Below are 26,181 nucleotides of genomic sequence, written 5' to 3'. Positions count from 1 at the left end.
GCACATATGCCTATTTGGAATCCCTCTCAGTGTGTTCTTTTTAGAAGACCCGTTTTTCCTTACATCAGTCGTTACAATAAGAAAAGATTGCCAGTGTCGGCATACACACGGTGTGTCGCCTAATAAGGCCCAATGTACCGCCTCGATCCTACTTCGGCCCAACTCGGACCCAACGTTATGTATACCTTCGTAGCCCCCACATTCGTAGAATCATCATACACCAGAATACCAATACACAAGATTACCTTAGCTACTGTTATTCACCGTACGATCGTACAAGGCCTTCCAACACCCTCACCTTCTATTTACTAACCTATTACTTCCTTCCTTCCTTCTTTTATACCTTTATAAAATCCTGTAGTCGGTTTAAAATCCCCAAAATCCATAAAATATGAACTCATGTTCCTCTCCTGCTTCTTCTGAATTCCTCTATAAAACAGCTGGGCAGTTGGTTAAAATACCTAAAACTCCTATAACATGGTCCCATGTCCCTCCTCTGCTTCTTCTTCTTCTTCTTCTTCTTCTTCTTCTAAAAAACCGTAAAGCCGTCTGTCCATGTTCCTTTCCCACCGTCTAAACATCTACCCTTCCCCCTTTAAACAAAATGACAAAACTGTCTGTTCATACGTTCGTTCTCCCAGCACTTCTTTTTCCCCAAAAATATGACAGGTGCGCTAAGATGGGGCGGTCCAAGTGAAATATAAAATCAGTCTCTCGCTAAAACGACTAGTGTAAATCAACATGTGCAATAGCTAAAACCATCCATACTTGATACATGTGTGAGATGGAAAATCTAGTATGACCTTCCTCATGACGCCAGTTTGTTCTAAGGACTCAGAGATATACCAAATGAAATGCGCAAAGAGAAGAATATTTCCATCATATCGTATCCATCATGCCTACATGTACATCCACGTAAAAATAAAATTCTAGGGTGTCCAGCCCTCCAGCACTCATCATACATGTATCTTGAATATTACTTTTTCATCCCGTCATGCTCATCGCCACGACATAACCGCGTCTTCAACAACAGGCCTAATGACCTTGCGATTCGCATCCGACTTGTGTGTCCAGACCATCTGTCTCGGAGCCAATTCATCGGCTCTATGCCAAGGAACAAACTCAATGCCTTCGTCGTTGTTCTCGATTGCGTTCTTTACGACGTCGAAGAGCGAGTCGGCTTGAGCCTGATCGATGCGTACGTCATCTCTGACGACGAGAACGACTTCCCTGATTTTTTCCTTTTGCCCGTCTCGGTAGTACTTTTTGTATTTGTTGAGGGAAACGGAAACGTCGACGCCCGTTTCGGCGGTCCAGGCGGCGTGGATGGCGAACCAGTCTGTGGTGTGTTAGCTTGGGCTGGGATGAGGGAGAGAGGGTGGATGAGACGACGTACCAAAAAGCTCTGCAAACTCCGTCTTGAGAATCTGCTCGTCCATTGAGTATGGGACTGAGGCGAAACCTACGCTGACCGTGGGCATGTCGGGGGAAATTGTGTCGATGATGTCGCCTTTCCAGTCGCGACGTAGCAGGTCGCGTAGGCCAAGGTGGTCAATGTCCCTTTGGGCTTCGCTGAGCTCGTCGTCGAGCTCCTCCATGACGTCTCTTAGATCCTCGTTCCTCCAATTGCTTCGTGCTAAGATGCGCCTCGACGTCTCAATGTCAGTTTTGGTCGTCTTGTCGCTGGTCAAGCCACCAGAGTCAATAGCAATTGCGCTGAGGACGAGCTCAAGCATTTCGTGCGCCAGATGGTATTCTTGGGGCAACTTCTCAAGCTCATCGAGCATCTGCCGCGCGACGAGCGTAGTGCAGCTCGCTACCGTCTCGAAAACACGCGGTTCTGCATCTGGGGCAGTTCCACGATCCTTGTGATGGTCGAAGATGCTCAAGATGTTGGATCCATTCCATTTCCGTAACGGGCTCCCATGGTCAACCAGCACAATGCCCTTGAGCTTTTTACCCAGCGTTTCCGGGTCTTCCGGCAGCTCATCTAGTGTTAGAAGATCTTCATGGCCTGGTGTCATGAGCGAATTGTCCAACGCCAGCGTATTCTCCGGTCGCAGATCCAGCGCATGGGACGGAGTCTGTAGCAAAGCAATTGCCTTGATTGGATGTGATGTGTTCTCGGTCGAGTGCCCCAGGTGGTAGGCCCATGTAAGCGCTGCAGTCATGGAATCCAGGTCGCCGCCCTCGTTGCCCTGAACAATTGTCCACTCAGCCTCTTTGCCGGCCTGCCAATCGATCAAAAACTGCTTCTTTGTGGCGCGGCTCCATTCGCTGAAGTGGCCTACGCCGTGTGTTCTAGCCGGGTTCTTTGTCGCGAGAACTTGCTGTGTGTGACCGTGCTGTGGCAGTGCGATGACGCGGCCAGCGGCCAGAATAGCAGGTACGAGGGCTCGTATCGGTTTCATGGTGTAGTGAGATGTAGTGCGACGGGAAAGGCGGATGGGGAGCGCGAGATTTTGAATACCTACCGTACAAGTCTACTTCTTTCAGGTACACTTGCGACAGGCAGGGGATCCACAAGTTTCAATAGCTGCTACGTCAGAAGCTCCTGCAGGCCCGTCAGGCTCGGCTAGTGGGGAAGCGTTTCAGCCCTATACTTTACGCATGCCCAGAAGCGAGTGGACTGGGGGATTTGGTTGATTTGACCGAAACTTGCTGGCTAGCAAGAAGCGAAGGATAGTAATATCTGGACGCTTTGTTATCCATTATACCATGGAACATAGTGTATGCCGCGATGAGATTGCCGCAATTTCACACGACCCGCGACTGGTTGCCGCTTGTAATATGTATGCTGTTGAGGGCGATGCGTTGTGGCGCATGTCGTGTAGTTGGACCGATAGTGAAAACAAGCGTCTTATTGCATCGGCTGTCAGCACGAAATCTGGGGCTTTCTCTGCCCCGCAGGCCCAGGGCAGGACTGAGGTATGATGCAATGTTTTGGGGATGAGATTGAGCCACTCTTGGGCGCGTTTTCCGGAGCTGGTGGCACTAACCGGCCCGCCCGGATTTGCTCAAGCCGTCGTAACCGGATCTATTGCTATACTACAAGCTTCTAGGCCACACCACATGACGATTGAGTTCAGGAACCTCTCCTATTCCTTGGTAAATAAACAAAAATACAAATCGAATCGCCTGACGACTTTGTTCTATCCACATGCACCTTTGACCTTTTACGTCCAAGTGGAGTGCGCTGCTTACTGACCAGGCACTAAGCCTACGCCGGATCCTTTGCGCGCCTACCTAGCAAGACACTATTTCTTCCCCAACGCCGCGCGCTCGCGATAATCGACGTTATCTGATCTGAGCGATCTGGTTCCATTATTCGGAAGTTTTGGAATAATGGATAATGCTCAAGGCGAACAGGGACGTCCGACGGCCGAGTCGACCACTTCGACTACTACCACATCAGGCCCGCACACCATGACTACCACGACTACTACCACTTCTGGACAGGGCACTACAGTCCGCCACTTTGGGCCCGACTCAACCACCGTCACATCTCCTACTATAACTACGACCAGCCGGCCAACCTCGTACCAGCCCTCCATCGCCGAATTATACGCACAACAGCCCTCGACACCGCAACGAGTACGAAGCTCCTCCATTCGGATACGAAGACCCACCCCTCAACCGAGCGCACACGATGCCCAGCGCGCCTCAGTACCAGATCCAGTCGAAGATGCCAATGAGTCATGGCAAGCTGGCCGACGACGAAGCAATTCCGAGCCGCGCCCACCACCACAGGCCATGTTCGGTGACGATGGCCTCCGACGCGAAGCAACTACATCGCACCCACACATGCAGCCTTTATACGAGGGCATTGCAGTTCCAGGACGCTCTACCCCTTCGCAAGGTCCTAGCAATCCGCGAAGAGGTCTAACTCGGCAGTCTTCAGCTTTTACAATGCGACGGAATTCGCGAACCCCAAATCAGAACATGATGGGCCACAACGTCGTAGACGTGCTAGATGTCATTGGTCAGTAATCTTACGAGCACCCTGCATATGCGTACACGAGACTAACCCCTCGTTTAGATCCTGAAGTATCTGCCTTGACCACACTGAATAACGTTCAAAACTCTCTCTTCCTACCCAACCTGCCATGGCTCTACAATCGTCAACCGACCTACGATCTAGGACAGACTTCATCTGATTCTTCAGATGAAGAGAACACCACTGGTACCCGGAGGCCAAGACGCGACGACCAAAACGAACTCCTCGAAACGGAGCAACCTGGTGACGGCGAGGCGCCAGTGCGTGGACACTTGCCCAGACAGAATACCATCAACTCAACACTATCGACCTTGGACGATGGCCCTGGCCACCGCTACGCCGTACTACCACACGGTGCATCGCTGACCGGATGGACTGACGAAGAAAAGGAGGCTCTGGACGACCATGTGCGCCACCTGCTGCACTCTCGACGCGCAAAATTTAAACGGACCATGAAGGGCTTCGGACGTTACGTGCGTAATCCATTGGGCTTCATCGTCACCCTTTACTTCTTTCTCATCACCTTCTGGGGAGCAGCATGGGTGCTCTTTCTCATCGGTTGGATCTACGTCGGTAATCGCCAAGACTACTTTGTCGAAATCGCGGATCAGATTCTTACCGCCTTGTTTTGTGTTGTCGGCATCACCATGTTTCCCTTCCGTCTTGTTGATACCTACCATATGGCGTTTGTCGCTCACTACGCACACAAAACCTGGAGATTGCGCAAGGAACGAGGGCTGCAAGCCTTGAAGAACCGCAACGAGCTACCAACCATGCCTCAGTCGTCCGCCTGGGAAACCGGCGAATGCGAACGAGAAGGTGTAGAAGCACCCGTCCTTACTGCCGCTGAGCAAACCAAACTCGAATACCACCAAGGCAAGCTCGCAAAGTCGCATACGTTCTACCGGCCGCATGAAACTTATACTCACCATGCCTTCTCCATCCGCCTTCTCATCACCATCATCGTCCTGCTCGACTTCCATTCCATGTTCCAGTGCGCGCTTGGTGGCACAACTTGGGGAATATATTACAAGAACAGGCCCAAGGAAGTTACTGCCATCATCCTGAGTTGCAGTTTAACTTGCAACATCAGCGCCGGTATCATTATTGGCCGCGGTGATAAGCGGAGCCGCAAGAAGCTTGTCGTAGAACAGATTCTGCGCCAAGAAATGACGGAAGAGGCGCTCAAGAAACTTCGCAAGGAACGTGGTATCAAGGCAAAGGGACTCCTGACGAGAAAGCAAAAGTTGCAAATTCAAAAGGAGATGGGTGAGGAGCCCAAGAATCCTCTTGACACGATTCTGCATCGCGGATAGAGAGTTTGCTTGGATTCAGACACGTAGGATACCGAGACTGTTGTTTTCTTTGTTTTATATTATACCCTTTTGGCGCCCCCCTTTTTCTGGGTAGTTGTGCCTGTACGCTGTAATGGTAGCGCAAGATATCGTGATTCACATCTTGCGCTCCTTTTTCCTTGACGACTCATCAACCACATTTTCAAAATTAGTTTTTTCTTAATAGACGACAGATCACATGCCAAACAAAATTAAAACTTGAATGAAAATATCACCTTTAAGAAACCTGCCCAGGCTGCAAATACACATGTATCAAGGTACCACCAATCCGTCCATCATCACATGCCAACCGCGAGTTGCATCGCGTTAGGTAAGCCCGCTTCTATGCGCCTCCTCAGCGGAAAAAAGAGGTCCCGTCGGCGCGCTCGGTCACTCGGTGGGCATCGGAAATAAGGCTCCTCTCTCTCTCGCTGTTTTTCCGTCATCATACGTTATCCATCATTATCAGATCCACGCACAAGCACATCCATCCCCTGTCCTCTCCGCGGAACCCTCCCCGGATGCAACCGAGCGAGCGAGCACCTGCCACAACACGCGACAACAGCCCACTTGGGCAGCCAAATACGAGTTTACTGAACCTAAAATACGGAAGAGAGTCTGTTAAGGAAAATCAGGCCGGAAGTTTCCTATATGGATGATGGTTTTATGGCGGGTTTGTTGCACTGTACGGCTGGATCACGTGCGTAGGATAGGGATGTGGGGAGGTGAGGTGAGTTGAGCTAGACGACGTCGTGGAAGCATAAACTCAACTAAGCCAAGTACCACCAACGGCTAAGAGATACCAAAGTTACCCCTTTAAAAACATTATCCACATTCACATCCACGTCTCCTATCTCCGTCCCTGTCCACATCCCTTACACGTTGATCACAACCAACCTACCGGTGTAGTCTCCGTCCCCGTCTCCGCGTGCCGTCGTCAATCAGTCAATCCAATCCGCTAAACGAAACTGATTAACAAGACTATCCCGCATTTATACCGCGACAAGCGAGCCCGTAAGGCGAACAAAACGACGATCACCATTTATTTGTAGGGACGTGGGTAGGGGAAAAGGTTGGTTGCAGGTTCCGTGCATTACAAACAAGCTTTCTGGCAGGGAGAGAGATATGGAAAGTAAATACGAATGCCGGTGTTAAGTGGCAGCGTGGAAAGGGTCGGCAGATGACAAGTATCATGTAAACTACCACCAAAAAAAAGTATTCACAACCCTTCATCTATAGTACCCTTTATCGTCATCGTCATCGTCATCAGTCTCATCACATCACATCACACACCGGCAGTTATGCGCAAAACAAAAAAGAAAAAGCACACGTGTCAGAAAACGCGCCAATCCATGCATGGCGAACCACAGTCCCGGGATGATAATTCTTATTATTCTTGTTTGTTGGAGCGACCGAGTGCGACGCGCGCACGCACACGGCAGCTAGAGACGGAGATGACCTGGCCCGGAACATAAGCCGAACGAATCAACCAACCAACAACCAAAAAAACAATGCATAAACATTAAAAAAAAACAGCTCATGTGGGGAAATGAGATTTGCGAAACATCATCGCAAAATAAGTTTACGACACGACATAACTCCCTTGGGGAAAACTGTAACCCGTTCTTCTCTCGCACACAAACACACTTTCTCTCTATCCCCGTTATATCGTTGAGCTCCCGACTCAATAGGGGACGATACATGACTGAATACACTTTTTTTGTCCTAACCTTGCCTGAGGAAAAGAGGCCTTCTTTCCCATGCCATCTGAACCGTTGGGGTATAAATCGACTCCGTAAAGCGCCGCCCTACACCCATGTTGCTAGTTGAGAAGAAAGCAAAGCAAACCATGCCAAAAAATATCGCAAAGAGACCATGTCATAACAATGTTTTGATGCTGAAATGTCGTAAAACACAGTCGAAGGTAATTAGTACCGTCGTCGGTGGACCCAGCTAGTCTTTTGTCCACGAATCAAGTCAACCAGCGCGCCTAGCCATCCGTCGGTATAGTAGCAGAAAGAGCTAGACTTGCGAGCTCTTTGCGCCGAAGAAATAAAAAAACGATGACGCTGCGAAATTGTAATGCGCGAAGAATGGAAGCCTGTACAATAGCTGGCTCAACACCTTTGAGTCCAGGTGATGATAAGCGAGAAAGGAACAAACCTGTCTATCAGCGATGCGAGTGATCGTAGGATCGCATACCAGCATATTCAACACCCTGCATCGGGGTTGTATGCTGTGATCCCCACTGAGCCTGTGCTTGTGGTTGCGGTTGCGCGTGCGCTTGTTGTTGGTTTTGCAATGGCGGCAGAACGTTGTTGCTAGGCGCTCGAGGTGCAGCGTGACCCTGTGCATGACCCTGCTGTGCGAGACTAGCAGTAAATGTTCCGTAGATGTGAGGATGGTTCGGGTCAAGGCGGTTGAGAGCAGTCCATAGAGCAGTCACTTCTTGGCGTAGTGATTCCGTCTCATGATGTGCCTGCTGCCCCTGGGGCATCCGTCGAGCTGTATCCGCCTCGAGCTGCAATCGGTTCAAATCCTTACGCAAGTTGTGGTTCGAAGTATTGATCATCTTGATGTGTTCAATGGCTAGTGGCACGTTAGAGGTGTAGATGATAAACTGAGACGTAACTTACACTTGGTCAAAACTTCCCACTTGCTCGACTTGTTACCTGGAGAGTTGGGAAGTATTGCGTTAAGATCATCAAACAAGTTCTTCATCTCGCTCCTGCGTTTTCTTTCGGCCATTTTGTGACTGACGCGCAGCTCGGGTGTCCGGCTGTAGCTTCCAGTTCCAGGAGGTAATGGGCTGGTTTGGTCCATGCTTTGCAGGCTTGTAACACTACGGTGTTGCATCGAGTGATGATGAGTGCTCGGGATATCTGTGCTAGTTAGCAAGTGCGTCGAAGTAAATGTACAGGAGTGTGCGTGCCATCGTGCAGTTGTTCTTGACCATAGGGTAGCTTGGATTCAGGTGTATGTATGCTACTGTTGATCGACGTGGCAAAGCTATTCTGGCGCGAAGGAACATTGGAGCGAGTAATGCTAGACTCACCACTGGTTGATGTCTGCGCTACTGGGCCATTGTACTCTGCCTGTGCTGGGAGGACATCAGGCTGATCGGGAAAAGCCCATGGAAATCCGGGCGTCGGAGCTGAAGCCGTGGGGTCTGGCATGCCAGATACGCTCCTGGGGTTAGGGGTAATGACAGGAGCGCGTCGCGGGGGGTGCTGGGCACGCGAACCGCTGCGGCTTGGAGACAAAGGAGAAGTGCCATTGGGTCGCACTTCGGGATTTGCGATGCCTCGTTGCTGCTGCAGGTTTGAGACAAGCGAGACTCGGGATGGGTTCTGACTGTCGTAAGGTGACTGTGGGTGGAGGCTAAGATGGCCCATGCCAACATTAACCCGGCTATCCACGCTGCTGCGTCGAGAGTCGAAATGCGAGCCTGCATCAATACTGAGCCGGTTGTCAAAGCCATGATTGAGCGACGGCAAAGCATTGTTCTGCTATCGGGTTAGAAGATATCATGGTAGCATGAGGCGGTGAGGTACCTGAGAGGCCTGTGATAGACCAGAAGGATACCTCGCTGACGACGGCGTATCCGGTATCGAGTTACGGGATGGCGACGAGTCGTCAGAGGGGTTCAAAAGGGTACAAACCTGGAGACCCATGTGTTGAGAAATTGTAGATGAGTCTGGATTATTTGTTAGGGGTGGGCGAAAATAGTTGATGAGGATGGATACTTGCGTTTGCTTGGGGCAACGCTCGGTGCAATGGACCAGTTGCCCGAGTCGCGAACCTCACGAGCCTCGGAATGTTGTCTGACATGCGGCGGACTTGGCTCCGATGCTGGGAGGCTATGGGTAAGCGACGACAAGGGCGGTAGCGACTGCTGGCCTTGAGACACATTGACAAGCGACACGCCATTGCCATGAGGCGCTCGCTGATGCGTCGCAGAATCCATGACAGCACGCTTCATGCAGTCGAAAGCTGACTGCGTCAAGTAGTCGTGTCGTGGGGGTAGAATATGGTAGCGAAATCAGGTGCCTGGAGCGGGCACGGGGTTGGGTACTGGAGCAACAGCCAATGAGGCGACAGATGAGTGAGTAGTGGTTCGGTACAAGTGCGGAGAAGGAGCCAGCAGATGTTATTGGGAATAGAGTTTTGAATTGCGGGGCGGAAGAATGGCAGCGGCGTGTGGTGATGCTGTCAGAGGGATGCAGGGTGGGAAGTTTGTCGAGAGCTTGGGGCGAACAGGCACGGGATATGGAGGGCTCCTCCCGCAACGAGAGATGATGGCAGTTTGTGAAGTGGGGCACGAGGAATTTCCGCCAAGACCGGGTCAAGACCAAAGGGCAAGTGCAATGCGGGCAGCGGCGAGGGAGGGAGAAATTGACGCCAAAGGCAGGCGTCGAGTGCCGTCAATTGCCAGGCAGATGCTGGCGGGCGATGATGACGGGTAGACTGGTTGCAGCGGGCAGCAGCAAAACCAGGCCAGACAAAAAGAAAGCAGTGCCGCCGGTGCTATTCTTCGAGAGGCCGGTGGGTACTCGTGGCCAAAGGAGACGAGGCTGCAGTAGCTGCAATTGTTTGCAGACACAACCAAGCTACACTGATCAGCCCAATTGGTACACGGGTACACAAGCTTGAGATTTGGGGATCTGGGATGGACACGAGGCGGCGTAGTCAGGACCGGATGCAGCACCAAGGCGGGCGACGACGCGAGGCGTCCTGGCTGGCGGTGGAGAAGAAGATGGCGTAGATGGAAGAAGAGAGTTGTCGTTATCGTTGTCGTCGTGGTTGTGCTACAACGACGTGTGAGGTCAGACTAGGCTCCCCAGAAGTGAGGTGTGGTGAGGCGCAACAAGGCGGCGGCCAAGGAGATTCTGGCTAGTATGGTCAAAGTTTGCGGCGCGGCGGAATAAAACGAGAGAGAGAGAGAGAGAGAGAGAGAGTTAGGCACGCAGCGACTTGGTCATGTCGTGTCGAGGAATGGGAGAGTAAGAATCGAGTGTGGAGGGACAGCGGACAGGGCTTGTGGGCGTTGCAACGGGCTGAATGAGGTCAGTCGTGTGCCTTGCATAGACGGCCCCAGGCAGTTCCTTGGGCGCACAAGAAAGCAGCGGGCAGCCGGCGGTCTGGACGGCGTGTGCGACTTTCGGAAGGGACGTGTTTAGGGTGGAGGAGATGATGAGCGGAAAGCAAAGGGCTTTGACCCAAAGACGTTGGAGCAGGAAAGGGTGCGGTTGCGTCGAGTCGGACTCGCAAGTCCAAGGCATGGGGGGAAGGGCAGCCAATTGTGGGCGGCGGTAGTGCCCAGCTGCTGAGCCGGCCACACGTGGGAAATCGTTCAATCGAGGCCTCGTGTATCTCAGCATGCCGTTTAGCGGCGGCTAGCTGCACACTCGACTTGCCCTCCCTGCCTGGGCGCGAACTGGTGCCCACTGTCACGAATGACGATACTAGACAGGCGCAGCAACTATGCAATAGACAAGACTACCGTACGCAAGACTGAGGCTACTTTCTTTACACCAACCGCTCATTCTGTCCATGTCCATGGCGGCCTGGCTTATTCAACCACCAACGAACATGGCTGGGCCTGGTAGATGGACCTCCCTTTAGCCAAACCCGTCGTGCTATCCCGCCGCGCCCGCTGTACCGCCACGAGGCCCACTAAGCCCTCCGCGGCTGCCACCCAACCGGCGAAAGCGCCGAGTTAGCAGCGTGCAGCTAACCAGGCAGAAAGTCTGCGACGCTGGGGTCGAGTGGCGATCCCCTCATGGCCAGCTGTAGCGCGCCTCCACGCTTGAAGAGCTGCAGCTCGTTGCCGGCATGAGGTGCAGTAGTGGTAGTGGTAGCACCGCTACATGTCTGCCCTAGGCCGTGCCCTATGCCAAACAAACATGGCAATGCCCATACTTGGCCGGCGCCCCTCACCATGACCACCACCTACCGACCTGTGTCCACGTTTTTCCGCCAGCGACAGCCTCAAGCCAGACTAACACCCCCCTGCCTTCCCGCTTCGTGTATTTATCCCGCCCCGACCAGTCCCAAGACCCAGCGCCTCTTAAAGGGCCATGCCAATCATCCGGCCCGGCACCGAATATGTGATACAAGTCCTCTACCTATTTCGCTGCACTGGTAAGAGATGCACCCCTTGTTACAAGCTCCCGCTTGACCGTTACATCCAATTTCTCCCACCTTGGAATCCGTCGCCGTCATATGCATCTCTGCATCTGCAATCAATGCACCTGATGCTTGAACCCTTGGGGCCCGCGTCGATCCATCCAGTGCTCGAGTGACACGGGGCATCATGTGAGCACCGACCTGGAAATCACCACTCGACGACGCATCTACACGCACCTAAACACCATACAAGTCAAGACTGCATGCATGCCCACTCAGACGCTCTTTTTCATCTTCTGCCGCCAAAACGACATGTTCCGACTCCCTAGTACCTGCATGACGACTTCCCTGATCACAATCCTAGCACCTACCCAAAGTGAACAACGTGCTTTCCTTGTTCCAACTTCACCATCCTAGTCTGACTGCCCCGTATTCAACCATGAAATCATCAGCCCATAGTCCATGCCTCATCCATGCCTCATCCACGCCTCCACGCCTTGGGACAAAGAACTGACCCCGCTTCCAAGTCTGACCTGACCCGTAGTTCCTCTATCGCTGCCCCGTCGCCAGAGGGCGTCGTCTAGTGCCATGATTGGGTTTCACAAGAGAAATAACTGCCCAGCTATCAATCCCTGGATATCACCCAAATCAATTTTAGCAAATGGCTTGTTTGTCATCACGATGCTTTGAATCAGTGTCACCCTCTCGGTTCAAGCCGACCAAGATACTTTATCCCACATGGCCGTGTCGCTGTCTCCTCGCATTGTACTCGACCGCATGGTACTACCACACGCAGTCCCAACAACCAGGCTCATACACATAACGGCCTTGTGTCAGGTGCCAATGCATGTTTCGTGCACAGCCAGTACTCCAGTTGGCGCAACCTGGGCTTGCGCGCTGGCTCTGGTACCCCACAAGACGCGGCGTGCTCAACTCAACCACAGATGGTGTTAGTGGCTTCGACTGCGCTCAGACACCTTGCTTTGCTCTTTATGCCATCTCGTGTTTCCATGGTTGCCCTCCGCGTCCGAAATCGGGTGGCTTGATCAAGAGCACAGCATCACTAGGTTGTAAGAGATATACCATCTACCACACACTGCTGTGTATATAGAGCTGCATAGGCGTGCTTTTAGGCCGATGCTGGCGTCATGCCGGAAAGCCTACTTCGGACCCTGCCTTTTATTTCCGATTTCCGATCCAAGCCACCGACTTACCTGCAGCATCGAAGGTGCATTCCTTCAAGTCGCACACGCGCGACACGTTATCAGTGTGTCAATTCCACTCAAGACAGGCGTCGAATGCGAGCTTGTACGCCGACGCGTCAACCTGCCAGCAGCTGGTACCCGTTCATACGTGCAACTGTTGGGCGCTGGCCGTGTGACACATCTGCAATACTCTTCCAGGCAGGTCGTTAGGCGCTGAGAAGTGCTTGCAAAATAACACCAGTCGGCACACCTCCCGCCTCTCCTCTGTAATCCGTCGCCATTAAACGTTCCAGTGACATGTTCCGAAGATCTCAACCTTATCGGGCTCCTCGCCCACCGGAGCAGGTGAGCCATATGTGTTCAGTGAGACATGTGCCCGCCTAGGCCTGTATCCTGTCTCTACATGCTTGCTCGTGGTAACACTGACATGCATGACCTCTACATAGAGCAACACAACTGTGGTCCCGTAACTGAACGGCGACATATACCTGTAATCGACGGAACCGCATCGCTTTTGTAGCGCTGACTCCGGAATGAAGTAACACAGCGCCCAAGTGGGCCCTGATGCGCAGATGTGCTTGCTGAACGGAGACTTTTCCTGATGCGGTGCGACAATCAAAGTGGAATCCTTCTTCCCAGACTGCTTTAGGACAGTCTGGATGCAATCCATACCTGGATGACATGTTTTTGAATGACGCTTACCTCACACTTCCAACACGAGGAAAAAGACACGCAATCGCCTTTACCATATCCAACCTGTGTCCGAGGCCGCTTTTCACGGCCCTGACTTGCGACCCGAGTGCGTGGAACGCTACAAAGCGTGGTTCAAAAGTCATTACAGACAGCATAGTAATCGGCCCGTCCTTCCAAGATTGGTGGTTGAGTGCCTGCCTGATTTAGCGTCGCTAAGGCCGTGTGCGAATTGCGCCGCGGTTGATCTCACGTGAAGATCGCATCGGCGGGACCGGGGCAGCTTGGCGACGTGCCTGCGGGGCAAAGCGAGGCCTTGGTCCGCAACACGAAATCTACGCGTGCACTGGAACAGGCGAGATGAGTACCGCTGAAACGTACCAAGACGAGCAAGTCCTCCCGCAGGACGTGCTACCGAAGCACTCGGTCTTTCCGTTTCTCCACCTTCCGCGGGAGCTCCGAGATCAGGTATGCGCCTGAACAATTCACTCGAGGCAACCAGAGTGCTGACTGTCATGTAGATATACGACTATGCATTTGCTATTCAAGATCACCATGGCCAGCGTCCTATTGAGCGGCGTAACTTGAAAATCTTCAAGCCCAGCGCTGCTTCCATCCTGCTCGTGACCCGGCACGACTACTTCCTGCTCAACCGCCAAGTCGCCCGTGAAGCGCTCGAAGTCCTCTTCAAACACCATACTGTCTTCCTCAGCAGCGGTCCCTTTGTCCTCAAGGCAATACTTGAAAAGATTGAAGAACCGAATGGACCTAGTAGGCAATGGCTGAAGTGGCTGCGCAAGATCGAACTGGACTGGGTGACGTTCCCTTCACTCCAGCACTACCCACCTGAGATGGGCAAATGGAGAGATGATTCGCACTGGGAGCATGACACGGCCGAAGTCGACGTCGACTACATACGAGGCGCATACTACAACGGCCACTACGACGAATACGACCACGAAGGCGTCCACTACGAAGACAACTTCTACGACCCTGGCAACTCATCTCTCTACCCTTCCTTCCGCCCATCCACGACAGCTACAGCACAAACATCAGACGACCCCTTTGGCTTCGCAACCCACTACCCCTTCACAGACCCAACCCGCGACCCCGTCCACGAAGCCTCAGCAGCAGACATATCCTCCAAGCTCAACCTACTCGTCTCCTCAGAAGTCACCCCTCTATTCACATACCTCGCCTCCCCCACTTTCAACCTCCACAGCATCACCCTCCCGCTAGCCTTCATCTCCCGCGAATCCCACTACCAGCGCAGCGTATCCCGCCCGGGTTACGCACTTCCCCTGAAAATCCGCTACTGGGTCAAAGTCTGTGCGCATGCCCTCCTCATGCTCATCTCGCCTACACATGATGCAGCAACAAAGCCGCCTCTCGAAGAGGTAAGAGTGAAATACGCACCATCAGATATCTGGGCCAGCATGGAACCCGCAGACGACTTGCGCCGTATGGTGACGGCAGGTGTGTGGTTCGATGATGATGATGATGATGATGATGATGATGATGATGATGATGATGACGAGGATGGCGGTGATAGGCAAGGAGAGGGCGAGGCGTTTCGCGCCATGTGGGATAGTGTGCATGCGAGTTTATCGCAGCAGCAGCTTGCGAGTCTAGGACCTCGTTTTGGTCTCAAGGCAAAAGTTGACTTTGTGGCTTGGGATGGGAATATGGACAGTGGGAGGTTGGGGGATGAGCTGGAGGTTGTGTTTAGTAGGGATGTGACAGCTCAGGTGTAGGTGGGTTTAGTTGGGTGGGAGTAGGGGTGAGAGTGTTGGTTGGTAGGGTTGTGATTTGCTGATCTGCATCCTTCATCGTGCACTCTATTCACTCCAAGCAAAAGTTTTGACGAACCATATAGTATAGCCCAATATGAATAAAGTAAATAGACCGAAATAGCAAATATCCAGCGTATCATTCAGCTTCAGAATCCTCCCTTGGATGTACGAACACATCATCCCACCCCGCCGCTTGATCAACAAGGCAGTTAAGTTATCAGTCGTTCGACGGGGTTGAGTGCGCAACTCTTTTTCAATGCGCCGCGTCCTTCACCTATTATACTTTTCAACCCAAGCAACAATCAAAGACCTCAACTGTCAATTCAGAAGGAAAATTCATAACCATCAATCGATTCTCCAACCTATAGTTTCAACTATCCCATCCCATGCTGCTGATGCTGGCATTGCTTCTACCAACAGACCCAAGCCTCCAAACACAAGATTTTCAAGAAAAAAAAACACAGACAAGAAGGAAGAAAAGAGAAACTAATTATACAAGATGTAGTAAACAAGAAGAAACAACCATCCTGAGAGATGCGTTCCCTCGTTCCCAAAAACAACAGGTCGAAATCGGATACCCCATTCACGAGCTCATTCATCGCTCATCCTGCTATAATCAAAAACAGGTGTGTAGAAAAGCGTGTCTGGCATACAATCCAACTTATTCAAAGCTGGTACAGGGAGAAAAGGGGTTTTGTTTCAAAAGTCCCAGAAAGACTTATCAGCACCTTTCTTCCCACCCATACCATCGCCTTCCGTCTTGATACCCTGTCTCGCACCCGTGTTCTGGTTCTCCTTCTTTGCAGGACTCTCATCATACAGCGACCACGCTGCCTCAGTGCCCTTGCGGCCACCCATACCGTTACCCGCGATATTGATACCGCGGTTCTCAGGCGAGTCCTGGTGGGTACCCCAGTGCGTCTTCATCGAGTTGCGCGTCTGGGTAGCAGCAGCAGCGCCGTTTTTGCCAGCGCTGGGGCTGTTGTCCGTCATATCGAACTGCGAGGCAAAGTGCTTTGAGCGGCCCTCGTTGACGGCGGCTGTGACGTCGCTGAGGGCAGACTTGACGTCGCCTTTTGAGGCGTGGTCGTCGGCGTCGTTCGTTGTGTTGTTGACGTGGTCTTCGTAGAGACCTTGGCCGCGGTTGCTGCGCCCGCCTTTTGTAGGGTGTTGGCGCTGCGACTCGGGTGTGCCGTCGTCGACAAAGTCAAAGTGGGCGTCGGCGTCTGGGCGCGCCTTGTGGACTACGGGGCGGCGAACGGGTGACTCGTCCTGTGAAGAATGCCATGTCAGCGTACGGTTCAGAAGTACTTTCAGAGACAGAAGAGCAACGTCGGTCCCTGGTTGATGGAAAGGACTAACCTCATCATCGCTCCAGCCAAAGTGTCTAACGGCTTGGGGGTGTGTCTTGGGTTTGGATTTGTTTGGGGTGGCAAAGTCGTCAAAGTCCCAATGCGCGTCGTTTCGGTTGCGGTGCTGATCATGCCTGGTAGGGCGCGAAGTGTCACGTACCTTTGGAGTCTCCTCGCCTTCGCCAAATGTGAAGTGGTCATACTTCTTTGAGCTAGTCTTGATGCTCATGGGCGCACGATCGGCCGAGTGGTCATCCTCGTCCTCAAACAGGCGGTTGTTCTTGAAGTTCTTTGCGCTACCTGCCTTTGTCGGGATCCTCTCAGAGGGTGAGGGTGAGCCTCCATCGGCGCCAACGAACAGCTCGGAGTACTCGCGTGGAGGGGGCTTCGCAGACAGTGAGCGCGGCACCGAAGGCTGCGACGAGGTGCGAGAGACGCGGTCCTCGTCGTCCTCGTCAATCTCGCGAGGCTGGAACAATGAGAGCGACGCGTGCGGGTCGTTCATAGCATTGTTGGTGGAGCGCCTCGAGCGCGAGGAAATAGACACCTCATCGACGCCTCGCGATGCCGCTGTCGATGGACGTGAAGGCGATGCTTCTGGCTGGTTAGCCGCAGCAACAGCGGCATTTGACGTGATCAAGCGGATTTGTTCGCTGCCGTCGCGGATAGGCCAATTGCGCGAGCGCGCGCCGATGACGTCGATCTGCTTCAGGAGAGAGCCCTGGTCCCAATATTGGCGGATCTGTGTGATCTTTCCAGCTCTATCAAAACGGACCATGTGGACCTGTCAGTGTCAGTCAACGGCCCCTACAACAGCTAAACAAACTATAATCACCATTGCAAACGTCACTGTTCGATCTGCCACGAAGTTGTCATCTAGGCCTGGCAGGTATGCGCCGCCGCCGTTACTGAACTCGATTGTCGTCTCTACATCGACGCTGAGGCCGTGGTTGCCCTCAATGGCGTCCAGGATCTTCTGCTTCGTCTTCTTAAGCAGCTTCTCCTGAACAGCCAAGTGCTTGATGATTGCTGTCGCGTCGGTGATGCTGGTCGTGGTCGAGACGTAGTGCAGCGTTGCATGGTCAGCCAGCGCGCCCGTAGACGGCGTGGCCAGAAACCTCGAATATGTGTCGCAGAGCGTCATTGCGCCGTGTATATTAGCTGTTAATGCTAACAGCTGTGGTGCGTAGGGATACTGGTCGCGAGTGTAGTGGGTAGAGCGGGGTGTTTGTGGTTGGGTCGATTGGAGCTGTCGAGAGTAAACAAATAGTTCGCGTGTGCGCGTCCAACTATTTTCTCAACGCGGTGGGGAAGGTGAAAGGGGAGATCATAACATTGACGTCGGCAGGCTCCCGCAGGAGCCCCCGGCCTTTCATCAGAACTGTCTTGGTCTGGTTGTTGACGCAGGGGCATTCCCGCTGTTGCAGACACGCCCCACCTCGATCAGCCACAAGAATGGAGCCGCGCTGCGGAGACCAACGCGAGGACACTGTCATGCAGCTAGCTAACGGTAACGCTCCCGAGATCTATTTTCACGCCTATATTTCGCTTCACCTACTTCCTGGCGTCTTCCAAGCGACCTACGTAGCGTTGAGGTGGTCTCATTTGCTTATCCCGTATTGCCCTCAACGGCGTGTTTCAGAAATTCGAAATTCGTCCCGGGCCCGTCAGACACTGGGCGCATTATCTTTCACTTCCATTCCAGTAATATCGGAAATAACTGCTAAATACGGCTTTGTGTCATGGCCGTTCTGAGTCAATAGCAACCATGGGTCATGCGCCGTCTAATCGTTCGGCAGAATAGTACAGCCACGTCTCAAGATACGCCATACTGTACTACGCTGTGAGGGAAAGTATGAACTATTTTCTCTCTGTCAGGCGTATACAGTGGAATATCAATCAGTTCACCTGAAGCTTTAGAAAAATGTATACCGCAGTGCATGCGATCTTTGGTCATGTATTAAATCCACGAAGCACAAAACTCTGGTGCCACGTGCTTCTGACATTATTATCTATGAGCCACGGTGCACTTCGATAATAGTCACACTTTTCTGGACCACTTCGTTTTCTCTGGTATGATTATTCTGTTATCGCGCTGCTATTGGCTACGTCATCGGTACCGAAACTCTCCAACTAATATACTCTCAACCATGGTTCACGAGGTGGAATGCTTTTTTCGATCAGTATATATATCTCTATCGTTTTATGCAACATGAACTCACCTAGCTTCGTATCCAACGTTCTTACTACGCAGTTCCCGAATCCTCGAAAATCCCAAAAAGAACTTGGTCCTGGAACCATCTACCAACACTCTCAAGTACTCAAAAAGTAAACAGGTTCTTACGCAAGATCTTCTACCAGAACAAGATGGGAAACGGAGGCTCCAAACCTCAGACGAGTGGTGTTCGCCTGTTGAACGATCGCCTCTTGAATGCAATGCCATACACACAAGCAGCCCAACGGATATTCAAGCAAAACCGTACAGCCTGTCCACTCCTCAACCTTCCGTCCGAGATACAAAGCCGCATTTTCGCAGAAGCATTAGGTGGCTATCTCATCATGTTTAGTGTAAGAAGAACCGCCCAGCGAGGACCAATTCCGCTGTCGTTCGATGAGGTGGATGGTGGTTTAAGAGCCATTCTCATGATCAAGGTATCGGCCTTGAACTGCAGGTATAGGACCTCCATATCGAGCCCTTTCGTCTCCCTTCAACAAACCTGCCGACAAATCTACATGCAAACCGCTCTTGTTCCGTTTTCTCATATCAACGACTTTTGGTTCTCTGAAGATCTTGCCTTGCGCATGATGTCATGGCGGATGAAGTCAGTACACTTCCGTTCCATCGCCAAGGTTGTCTTTACGGTTCGCGAGAAGGTGGGAGAACCGTCAGAGTTTGGAGGTTTTGACTTGGAAAGACTCAGTAGCTTGTCACTGCTCCAAGGGTTAAAGCATGTCCAAGTCTTGATACATTTCGCCGTTGGTGACCGGTGTAGAAATGCTGTGATTATGCCTGAATGGGTAAGAGATGATGCACTACAACGGATCGGGCAGTCTTTGGGGAGGGAAATCAAAGCCGCAGCACCAAAGGGTGTCAAGCTAATTTTTGAGATGAGAGAGCAGGAAGCACAGGAGTGGGTAGATCCAGAGGATTTGAAGAGGCGGAAAGAAGTTATCAAGGCAATGATTGAGACATAGATCAACACCTCGCACGTTGCCTATCAACACGAGGTAAGCAGTGGAATAGCCTGCACTCTAAAATAAAATTACTCCAACGAGTTTCGCGCTCACCACCCCTGTCTAGTTCGTTTCACCACCACCATCCGTAAATTCCCGTTTGCGGAACTTTGCGTATTACGTGGTACGCGTATGTGGATTTCAGCAGTCCTGCTCATGTACGCAAGGACTATGGTGTGATCTAGATGAAAGCTTTGGATCGGTTAATTGGTGTATAACCAGAAGCAATCATACATACTAGAAAGTATCTAAAGGACCACGACTTGCAAACCCACAGAAACATTGCTACTTTCAAATTCACCAACTGTTGCTAAACAATACATAACTTTACAATCGTTAAGTGAACCAATAATAATGTTCACCAAATACACCATCCCCACGCTCTTCACCCTCCTAACAACCATAACCGCAACACTCGACCCAGCTACCTCCCACACAAACAGCAGCTACCCCACTGCCCCAAAATGTGCTCGTACGTCCACTCCACCTTTCCATGTTCTCCCTCTCATTCACCTTCTAACACGCACCCAGCCATAAAAACCAGCCGTGCAATCCAAGCCTCCGAATGCAGCCACAACACCCGCACATCCGCCCAAACCTTTGCTGTCTTCACCCAAGACCACAAATACGACTCCTCGCACGGCGCCCCTTACGGCACCTGCGAAGCGTACAACTGCTCGCCTGGAACAGCCATGAAGAGCAAACAAGACATTTGGACCTTCTTTTGGGACAAAGCGGGTGTCAAAGGACAGGAGCCTGGGGAGGGCATGGGATGTATCAAGAGTCCGGTGGATGGGACGTGTGGGTGTGAGAATTCCAATGGAAAGTTTGTGTATGGGGGGAGTGATTGTGTTTGAGGAGATGGAGGGAGTGGAATTGTATGTAGAAGGCTGGAAGCATTCAAGGGCGTTTCGATACGCAAGTGCATGGGTTTTGGGGCGGTGTATGCCGTATTCTGATTTCATTGTACATATAGTTAAGATAAGAATAAAATCAAAAGGGGAAAAAGTCTTAATCTGAATGCTCCGAATCCTCGTCCACGTCCTCGTATTCATCTGTTTTCTCATCTTCATGCTCTCGCCGGTCCCGCTGTCGCTTGTTGCCGATGCTGATCTGCTCTGCTACTGCGTATAGGAGCGTATATGGATCCGCCTGCCCGTCAAGCGCTGGGTCTGAGTTTTCCATCAAGAGCTCGTATCCTGGTCCTAGTTCTTGTACGAATACTCACATTTGGTCGCGGGGGACGTATTTGCCTGTTGCGCCCCAGAGCCATGTTCCCAGCTGGGCCTTGGGCGTTGCTGTATTGTAGTTGGTTATGTGCCAAACTCGTCTTAGAATGTGGCAGCAGTAACGGAAGAACAGGTAGCGTTCTGCGGGCCGGGAAGGAGTTGGGAATTTGAGTTTCCAATCGTTTAGATCTCTGAGTTCGACACTGAGGATGATATCTTCGTCGCCATTGCAGTAAATATCAAAAGGTATGTCATACATATCAGGCTGACCGTTATCAAATATCCTGACCTTGTACTCGCGAAAACTCTGGCTCTGCCACAATACCACCTCTATCTTTGAAGTTGGATCGTCGATATCTGGTACAATTGCCAAAATACCGCCTTCGAACGCATCTTCGCATGTAATCCCCATGAGAAGCCCGTTTAATGCGGAGAATAGGTCTTCTGATGCCTTTGGGCCGAATATAGCGGTCATTGTAGTTTGATTGTATTTCCGGGAGAAGAGCTGTGTTGTTTCAAGGTAACATCCACCTATGTACCGGTTTGAGACGATGTCCCAAATACAATTGTTGGATGTAGGACATTGCATGTTATAATGGTCTGTAATCTTGCCCCTGAATTCTGACATTAACTTTGGGTCTCGTCGTTCTGCCATTATCGCTGTATTGTTTATTCCGAGAGTAGGGTATGCAAAGGGAGTGTTCTGAGCAGGTTCGAAGTCTGTAGCCCGGTGCTTGTAAATCCTTGCTTTGATTTCCCAAACCCTTGCATCCTCTTCCATCAAAAACGTAGCGACATTGTGCTCGCAGGGAGACTTTCGTAGAGTACAAATTTCATCTGCGATACACGTGTTTGCCAGAATCTGGAGTCCTGATTCTGTTCGTTGTTTTGCATATGAAGCCATCTCAGAGGCATGTTTCCAGTAGTTGGAATCAAATTCATTCATGCGTTTTAGTCCCTTTCTTTTCTTGTCGAACCCTATTCCTGCAAAGATGAAATCTCTGGAAAGTATCCAGCTATCGGAATCTGCCATAATTACCGTACAAATGCTGTTGATCTTGTCCGTAGAATAGTGGTCAACTCTGCAAACTGCAAAACGTTTGAATTATATTCAGTCCAAAGTTGCAGAGATTTTTAATCCAAGTCTGATCAATGGTTCAGTGCGCACTACTGCTCGAGCAACCATAGTTTTGTTTTTGATTGGGCCAATAACAAGATCCTATTTGAGCGAATCTTCGTGGTTCAGCCATTGCGTACGATCCGATTTGCTCCATTATGACATCATGCCGTCCAAAAAATGACACTCCTGGAGGTACTCACGGAGTTCTACCTGGATACCTACGCAGTGGTACTGCGCTTATATACGCCACGCATGCGTATTCTCCCTACATACACTAAACATAAAGCCCTCGTATACGTTCAGAAGCAAGCTATCACCGGCACCTTACCAGCTATGATGCTATCCTTTGTCCATAGCCTGAACCTCCATTTCATGCCCGAGATTGTAAACATTCACGGCATACGTGGACATCTCTTGCACTAGAGAACATGCCTGCATTATGAAAGATTTACACTATCATTACTCGTTCATGCCTTATCGAGCTTGAGCGTCATTACCATACAATACGAACACCGAAAAAAACACCGACCACCTAACAACCCCAACATCCACCCGGCTGTGTTCCGGTACCCCACAAGAGCCATCCCTTTCGGGCGGCTGGAACTCGATGGGGTTCCTTCATTCAAGCCAGGGTGGAGGCAGTAGAACTATCCCAAAACGCCGCCTAAATGCAGAAACCAAAAACAAGGGGGTATCAAACGCCAAATAACAATGCTGGGCAATCGTTTCCGTTCAAAGGCGCTACCTGGGGCGGGCGCTACGCGCAGTAGGCTTTCGGACGTTGGCGGCATTGGTTTTTGGCGATAACACATGGGCAGCAGCAGAAGGCTTGGTTCGGGAGGCAGCACGGGTTGACCGTACGGTGGCGGTAGGCGCAGCAGGCTTCTGGGTAAGAGTCCTTGTGCGCTTCTTGGGTATTGGAAGGTCGGTATTCTCCTTATCTTCACCAGCCTTGTCCTCCCCAGACATTTCGTCACTGCTGCGCTTCTTGGCTCGAGTGTTCTTTGTTGCCTTGGCATATGCGGGAGTTGGCTTGGTTGCTTTGGTGGCAGTTTTGACGCGTTCCTCTTGAACGGATGCAGGCCTTGAAGAGGGACCAGTGGTGGGGGCAGTGCGCGCCTTGCGTGTGGCAGTCGCAGTTGCCTTCTTGGTGGGCGCAGGCTTTGCTGGAGGAGCAGCGACGACGACAGGTGGCGCTGGAGCGGACGCCTTAAGAAGTTGGAGAAGTGTGGTTTGGCGCGTCACGACTGGGATGCGGTTGACGCGTCGCTCAAGGCGCGACTGCATGCTCGCACACTGCGCGTCGCACTGCGCTCGCAACTTCTCTGTCCGTGAGTCGATTTCGATTTGTAGGTTTGCAAGCATATTGGCCTTGGCCTCAGCTGTGATACCGTCGGTAATGTTGTTCATCATGGCGTTGCTATAGCAGAGGACGCGAAAACAGCGACGACGTGGTGTTGGAGAACAATTGAGTTCGAGAAGCGGCTTGATATGGCCTAATGAGATGTATACAAAGAGTTCCAAATAATTCCAAGTAGCTTGGTATGGTAGTGGTGGTGGAGGGTAGGGTTGTAGTTTCCGAAAATGGAGTGTTTTGGAGGACAGTAAACAACGCGTGAAAAGCCGCGACTTGGAAGTTTGGTGGGGAATATTGATGTGCTGAGTGGGTCGCGGATATTTTCTCAAGGTTTTGGAGCAGTTGTTCCAAAAATCTGAACAGTGTGGTGTGATTGTGGAATATTGTGCTCGCAGCTTCTTGATCTTGAGTGGGATGTTGGAAGAAGGAAGTTGCAGCGCCAGGCGAACGTTGTTGTGTCAGTGCCAAGTGCGCTCCGTCACTACACCAACGCATTTACCATTATGGAGTTCATTGCTGCACTTGCTCCTAAACTACTATGTTATGTAGCAGTCGGATAGTCAATAATTACAAGAAATCCCATCGAAACTGGAAGTGCCATACTGAAATGAAGAAATTGCGAGTAAGTCCCCAGGTGTTACAGACGCAGCCTGAGTCATTTCTTACACGCAGAGGCGCACGACCTCCCGTCACTCTCAGGGAAGTTCACGTGATCTCGGTGTTTCGACTACCAGCCTCCGTCCTCCGCTGCGGCGACCTTGAGCTCAGCATCATACAGTTACCGTCAATCCACAACTACTCCGAAACCACCTCAACCCCCGCACAACTCACGTCAAGATGGTGTTGGAAGCTTCCATGATAGTGTATGACGGCCTTCACTCACCCATCCATATGTGCTAACTATTGCAGCGTTGACAACAGCGAAGCTAGTCGAAATGGCGATTATGTACCCTCGCGATGGGAAGCACAACAGGATGCCGTGAACATGATCTTCTCTGCAAAGACTGGTGCAAACCCAGAGTCATCTGTCGGTCTGATGAGCATGGGCGGCAACACCCCAGAGATCCTCACGACCCTGACAACGGACATTGGCAAGGTGTTGGATGGTCTGCACAGGACGAAGATAAAGGGTAGCTCACACTTTGTGACAGGCATCAATGTAGCGGCTGTAGGTTATTCAGGACCCTGGAGAAGACACACAAGCTGATCATACTGTAGCTGGCCCTCAAGCACAGACAGAACAAGTCGCAGAAGCAGCGGATAGTCATATTCAACTGCAGCCCCATTGAGGAAGACGAGAAGAACCTGGTGAAGCTCGCGAAGAAGATGAAGAAGAGCGGTATTAGCATTGACATCATCGCATTTGGTGAGCTCAGCGACGACACCACACGGAAACTCCAGGCCTTCAGCGACAACGTACAGAGCGCCGAAGGGTCCTATCTGGCTACCATCCCACCTAGCGCAAACCTCCTCAGCGACTCTCTGATTACAACACCCATAGTTGGAGGCGAGGGTGCCTCCAGTGGTGGCGGCGATAGCGGTTCTGGAGGAGGTGGCGGTGGCCCATCTGGTGGCAATGACTTCGAGTTTGGCGTGGATCCTTCTGTTGATCCCGAACTTGCGCTGGCACTGCGAATGTCGTTCGAGGAAGAAAAGGCGCGACAGGAAAAGGACAAAAAGGCGAAGGAGGCTGCCGAAGGCAAGTCGGAGCTTGAGCCAGTCGCCGAGGGCGATGAGAAGCAACCGCTGCTGGATGATCAGGGCCAGTCCAGCGGACGTGGCAGCAAAGACAAGAAGAAGGACGATGATCCAGACAAGATGGACACGGCATGATCTAGCATAGATGTGGCAGCGTGTGGTGCGGCAGAGCATCCACGGCGTCTACTGTACGAATAGAGCTGAAACGCCACATAAGGCATGGATGAATGAACAAGCATTAATGAAGACTTCAGTCCGCATATAGACAAATGCTGTTGTTTTTGCTGTCCTCTACGAAGTTGACCACCATCTATGGGTGGGTTACTGACTGAGCGCTGACAGCTACGTCTCTACACTCGGAACCTTAACCTTGAAGCCATGTCTCCTATCACTCGTCGCCTCCAGCGCAACATGAGTTTGTAGCATGTCGCGGCATGCTGTTCTTTGTTGACAGCACCTTGGCAAACCTCCAGTGGGCCAATTCCTACTATCAGATAAATCAGGTCGCCGTCCGCTTCGTGATGTTATCTTGGAACCATAGTCGTGCTTCTCCCATCCCATTCACCCCCTCACTTTCACAAACCCGTCCAACCCGCGGTCAAACTTCTCGCACCGAACCGGCATCTCTACTGTATAGAATGGGTTTTTCATGACGTAGTCTGCGTACAGCTCGTATATCTTCTTCATCATTGTGTCCACATTCGGTTGCTGCGGCTCAGTGAAGAGCAGAAACTTGACTCCGGTTTGCGTCTGGAAGCATTGAATGCGAAAGTGCGAGCTCTCGAGAACTTCAATACCGGTGGCGCGCACGGGGAAGGCCTGGAGGTTTGGGGTGGCAGTAGAGGAAGGGGGCGCGCGAACGGGTGGAATGGGTGAAAGCTGAGCAGTGATGGCGTGCATTCTAGTACATCAGTCAGAAATTGGCGCTTGAATGTCTATGATGTGAATCATGTACCCATGGAATGACCCGGCGAGCATGAGGTAGTCGTTGCTAGTGAGCTTGCTCATGCCCGTGTGGAACTCGCGGTTGTAGATGAGACCGC

At 51.7% G+C, this 26,181-nt stretch overlaps 13 protein-coding genes across 13 annotated transcripts; 5 read left to right on the top strand and 8 right to left on the bottom strand.

The window, feature by feature from the left end:
• Window positions 1–998: 998 nt before the first annotated feature.
• On the bottom strand, window positions 999–2,411 carry PtrM4_137300 (DHH domain containing protein; the record flags this gene model as incomplete). Its single annotated transcript, XM_001938211.2, has 2 exons — window positions 999–1,339; window positions 1,397–2,411. The coding sequence occupies 2 exons, from the start codon at window positions 2,409–2,411 to the stop codon at window positions 999–1,001; spliced, it is 1,356 nt and encodes a 451-aa protein (XP_001938246.1).
• A 1,015-nt stretch (window positions 2,412–3,426) lies between these two features.
• Window positions 3,427–5,313, top strand: PtrM4_137290 (DUF2985 domain containing protein; the record flags this gene model as incomplete). Its single annotated transcript, XM_001938212.2, has 2 exons — window positions 3,427–3,982; window positions 4,040–5,313. 2 exons carry the CDS (start codon window positions 3,427–3,429, stop codon window positions 5,311–5,313), a joined length of 1,830 nt encoding a protein of 609 aa, XP_001938247.2.
• Window positions 5,314–7,501: 2,188 nt separating this feature from the next.
• Window positions 7,502–9,005, bottom strand: PtrM4_137280 (RNA-binding protein Puf family, translational repressor; the record flags this gene model as incomplete). The annotated part of the gene is made up of 5 exons (XM_066109332.1): window positions 7,502–7,549; window positions 7,646–7,920; window positions 7,968–8,213; window positions 8,387–8,837; window positions 8,886–9,005. 5 exons carry the CDS (start codon window positions 9,003–9,005, stop codon window positions 7,502–7,504), a joined length of 1,140 nt encoding a protein of 379 aa, XP_065960254.1.
• Window positions 9,006–13,715: 4,710 nt separating this feature from the next.
• Window positions 13,716–15,109, top strand: PtrM4_137270 (Atrophin-1 multi-domain protein; the record flags this gene model as incomplete). The annotated part of the gene is made up of 3 exons (XM_066109331.1): window positions 13,716–13,823; window positions 13,877–14,835; window positions 14,908–15,109. The coding sequence occupies 3 exons, from the start codon at window positions 13,716–13,718 to the stop codon at window positions 15,107–15,109; spliced, it is 1,269 nt and encodes a 422-aa protein (XP_065960253.1).
• Window positions 15,110–15,847: 738 nt separating this feature from the next.
• PtrM4_137260 (uncharacterized protein) lies at window positions 15,848–16,141 on the bottom strand (the record flags this gene model as incomplete). The annotated part of the gene is made up of 1 exon (XM_066109330.1): window positions 15,848–16,141. The coding sequence occupies one exon, from the start codon at window positions 16,139–16,141 to the stop codon at window positions 15,848–15,850; it is 294 nt and encodes a 97-aa protein (XP_065960252.1).
• Window positions 16,142–17,293: 1,152 nt separating this feature from the next.
• On the bottom strand, window positions 17,294–17,644 carry PtrM4_137250 (uncharacterized protein; the record flags this gene model as incomplete). Its single annotated transcript, XM_001938215.2, has 1 exon — window positions 17,294–17,644. The coding sequence occupies one exon, from the start codon at window positions 17,642–17,644 to the stop codon at window positions 17,294–17,296; it is 351 nt and encodes a 116-aa protein (XP_001938250.2).
• Window positions 17,645–18,867: 1,223 nt separating this feature from the next.
• PtrM4_137240 (uncharacterized protein) lies at window positions 18,868–19,695 on the top strand (the record flags this gene model as incomplete). The annotated part of the gene is made up of 1 exon (XM_001938216.2): window positions 18,868–19,695. One exon carries the CDS (start codon window positions 18,868–18,870, stop codon window positions 19,693–19,695), a length of 828 nt encoding a protein of 275 aa, XP_001938251.2.
• A 393-nt stretch (window positions 19,696–20,088) lies between these two features.
• Window positions 20,089–20,591, top strand: PtrM4_137230 (Periplasmic protein TonB; the record flags this gene model as incomplete). The annotated part of the gene is made up of 2 exons (XM_001938217.1): window positions 20,089–20,206; window positions 20,266–20,591. 2 exons carry the CDS (start codon window positions 20,089–20,091, stop codon window positions 20,589–20,591), a joined length of 444 nt encoding a protein of 147 aa, XP_001938252.1.
• A 154-nt stretch (window positions 20,592–20,745) lies between these two features.
• Window positions 20,746–20,919, bottom strand: PtrM4_137220 (uncharacterized protein; the record flags this gene model as incomplete). The annotated part of the gene is made up of 1 exon (XM_066109329.1): window positions 20,746–20,919. The coding sequence occupies one exon, from the start codon at window positions 20,917–20,919 to the stop codon at window positions 20,746–20,748; it is 174 nt and encodes a 57-aa protein (XP_065960251.1).
• Window positions 20,920–20,958: 39 nt separating this feature from the next.
• PtrM4_137210 (uncharacterized protein) lies at window positions 20,959–21,996 on the bottom strand (the record flags this gene model as incomplete). Its single annotated transcript, XM_001938218.2, has 1 exon — window positions 20,959–21,996. The coding sequence occupies one exon, from the start codon at window positions 21,994–21,996 to the stop codon at window positions 20,959–20,961; it is 1,038 nt and encodes a 345-aa protein (XP_001938253.2).
• An 828-nt stretch (window positions 21,997–22,824) lies between these two features.
• Window positions 22,825–23,493, bottom strand: PtrM4_137200 (Nbl1-Borealin-N multi-domain protein; the record flags this gene model as incomplete). Its single annotated transcript, XM_001938219.1, has 1 exon — window positions 22,825–23,493. The coding sequence occupies one exon, from the start codon at window positions 23,491–23,493 to the stop codon at window positions 22,825–22,827; it is 669 nt and encodes a 222-aa protein (XP_001938254.1).
• A 784-nt stretch (window positions 23,494–24,277) lies between these two features.
• PtrM4_137190 (RPN10, 26S proteasome regulatory complex, subunit RPN10-PSMD4) lies at window positions 24,278–25,273 on the top strand (the record flags this gene model as incomplete). Its single annotated transcript, XM_001938220.2, has 3 exons — window positions 24,278–24,303; window positions 24,350–24,608; window positions 24,659–25,273. The coding sequence occupies 3 exons, from the start codon at window positions 24,278–24,280 to the stop codon at window positions 25,271–25,273; spliced, it is 900 nt and encodes a 299-aa protein (XP_001938255.1).
• Window positions 25,274–25,699: 426 nt separating this feature from the next.
• PtrM4_137180 (uncharacterized protein) lies at window positions 25,700–26,146 on the bottom strand (the record flags this gene model as incomplete). Its single annotated transcript, XM_001938221.2, has 2 exons — window positions 25,700–26,039; window positions 26,094–26,146. The coding sequence occupies 2 exons, from the start codon at window positions 26,144–26,146 to the stop codon at window positions 25,700–25,702; spliced, it is 393 nt and encodes a 130-aa protein (XP_001938256.1).
• Window positions 26,147–26,181: the final 35 nt, after the last annotated feature.

This window comes from Pyrenophora tritici-repentis, chromosome 8 (genome assembly GCF_003171515.1).
Source record: "Pyrenophora tritici-repentis strain M4 chromosome 8, whole genome shotgun sequence".
NCBI classification, from domain to species: domain Eukaryota; kingdom Fungi; phylum Ascomycota; class Dothideomycetes; order Pleosporales; family Pleosporaceae; genus Pyrenophora; species Pyrenophora tritici-repentis.
The sequence above is the reverse complement of the archived record's forward strand: the minus strand, read 5'-3'. Positions and strand labels throughout refer to the sequence as shown.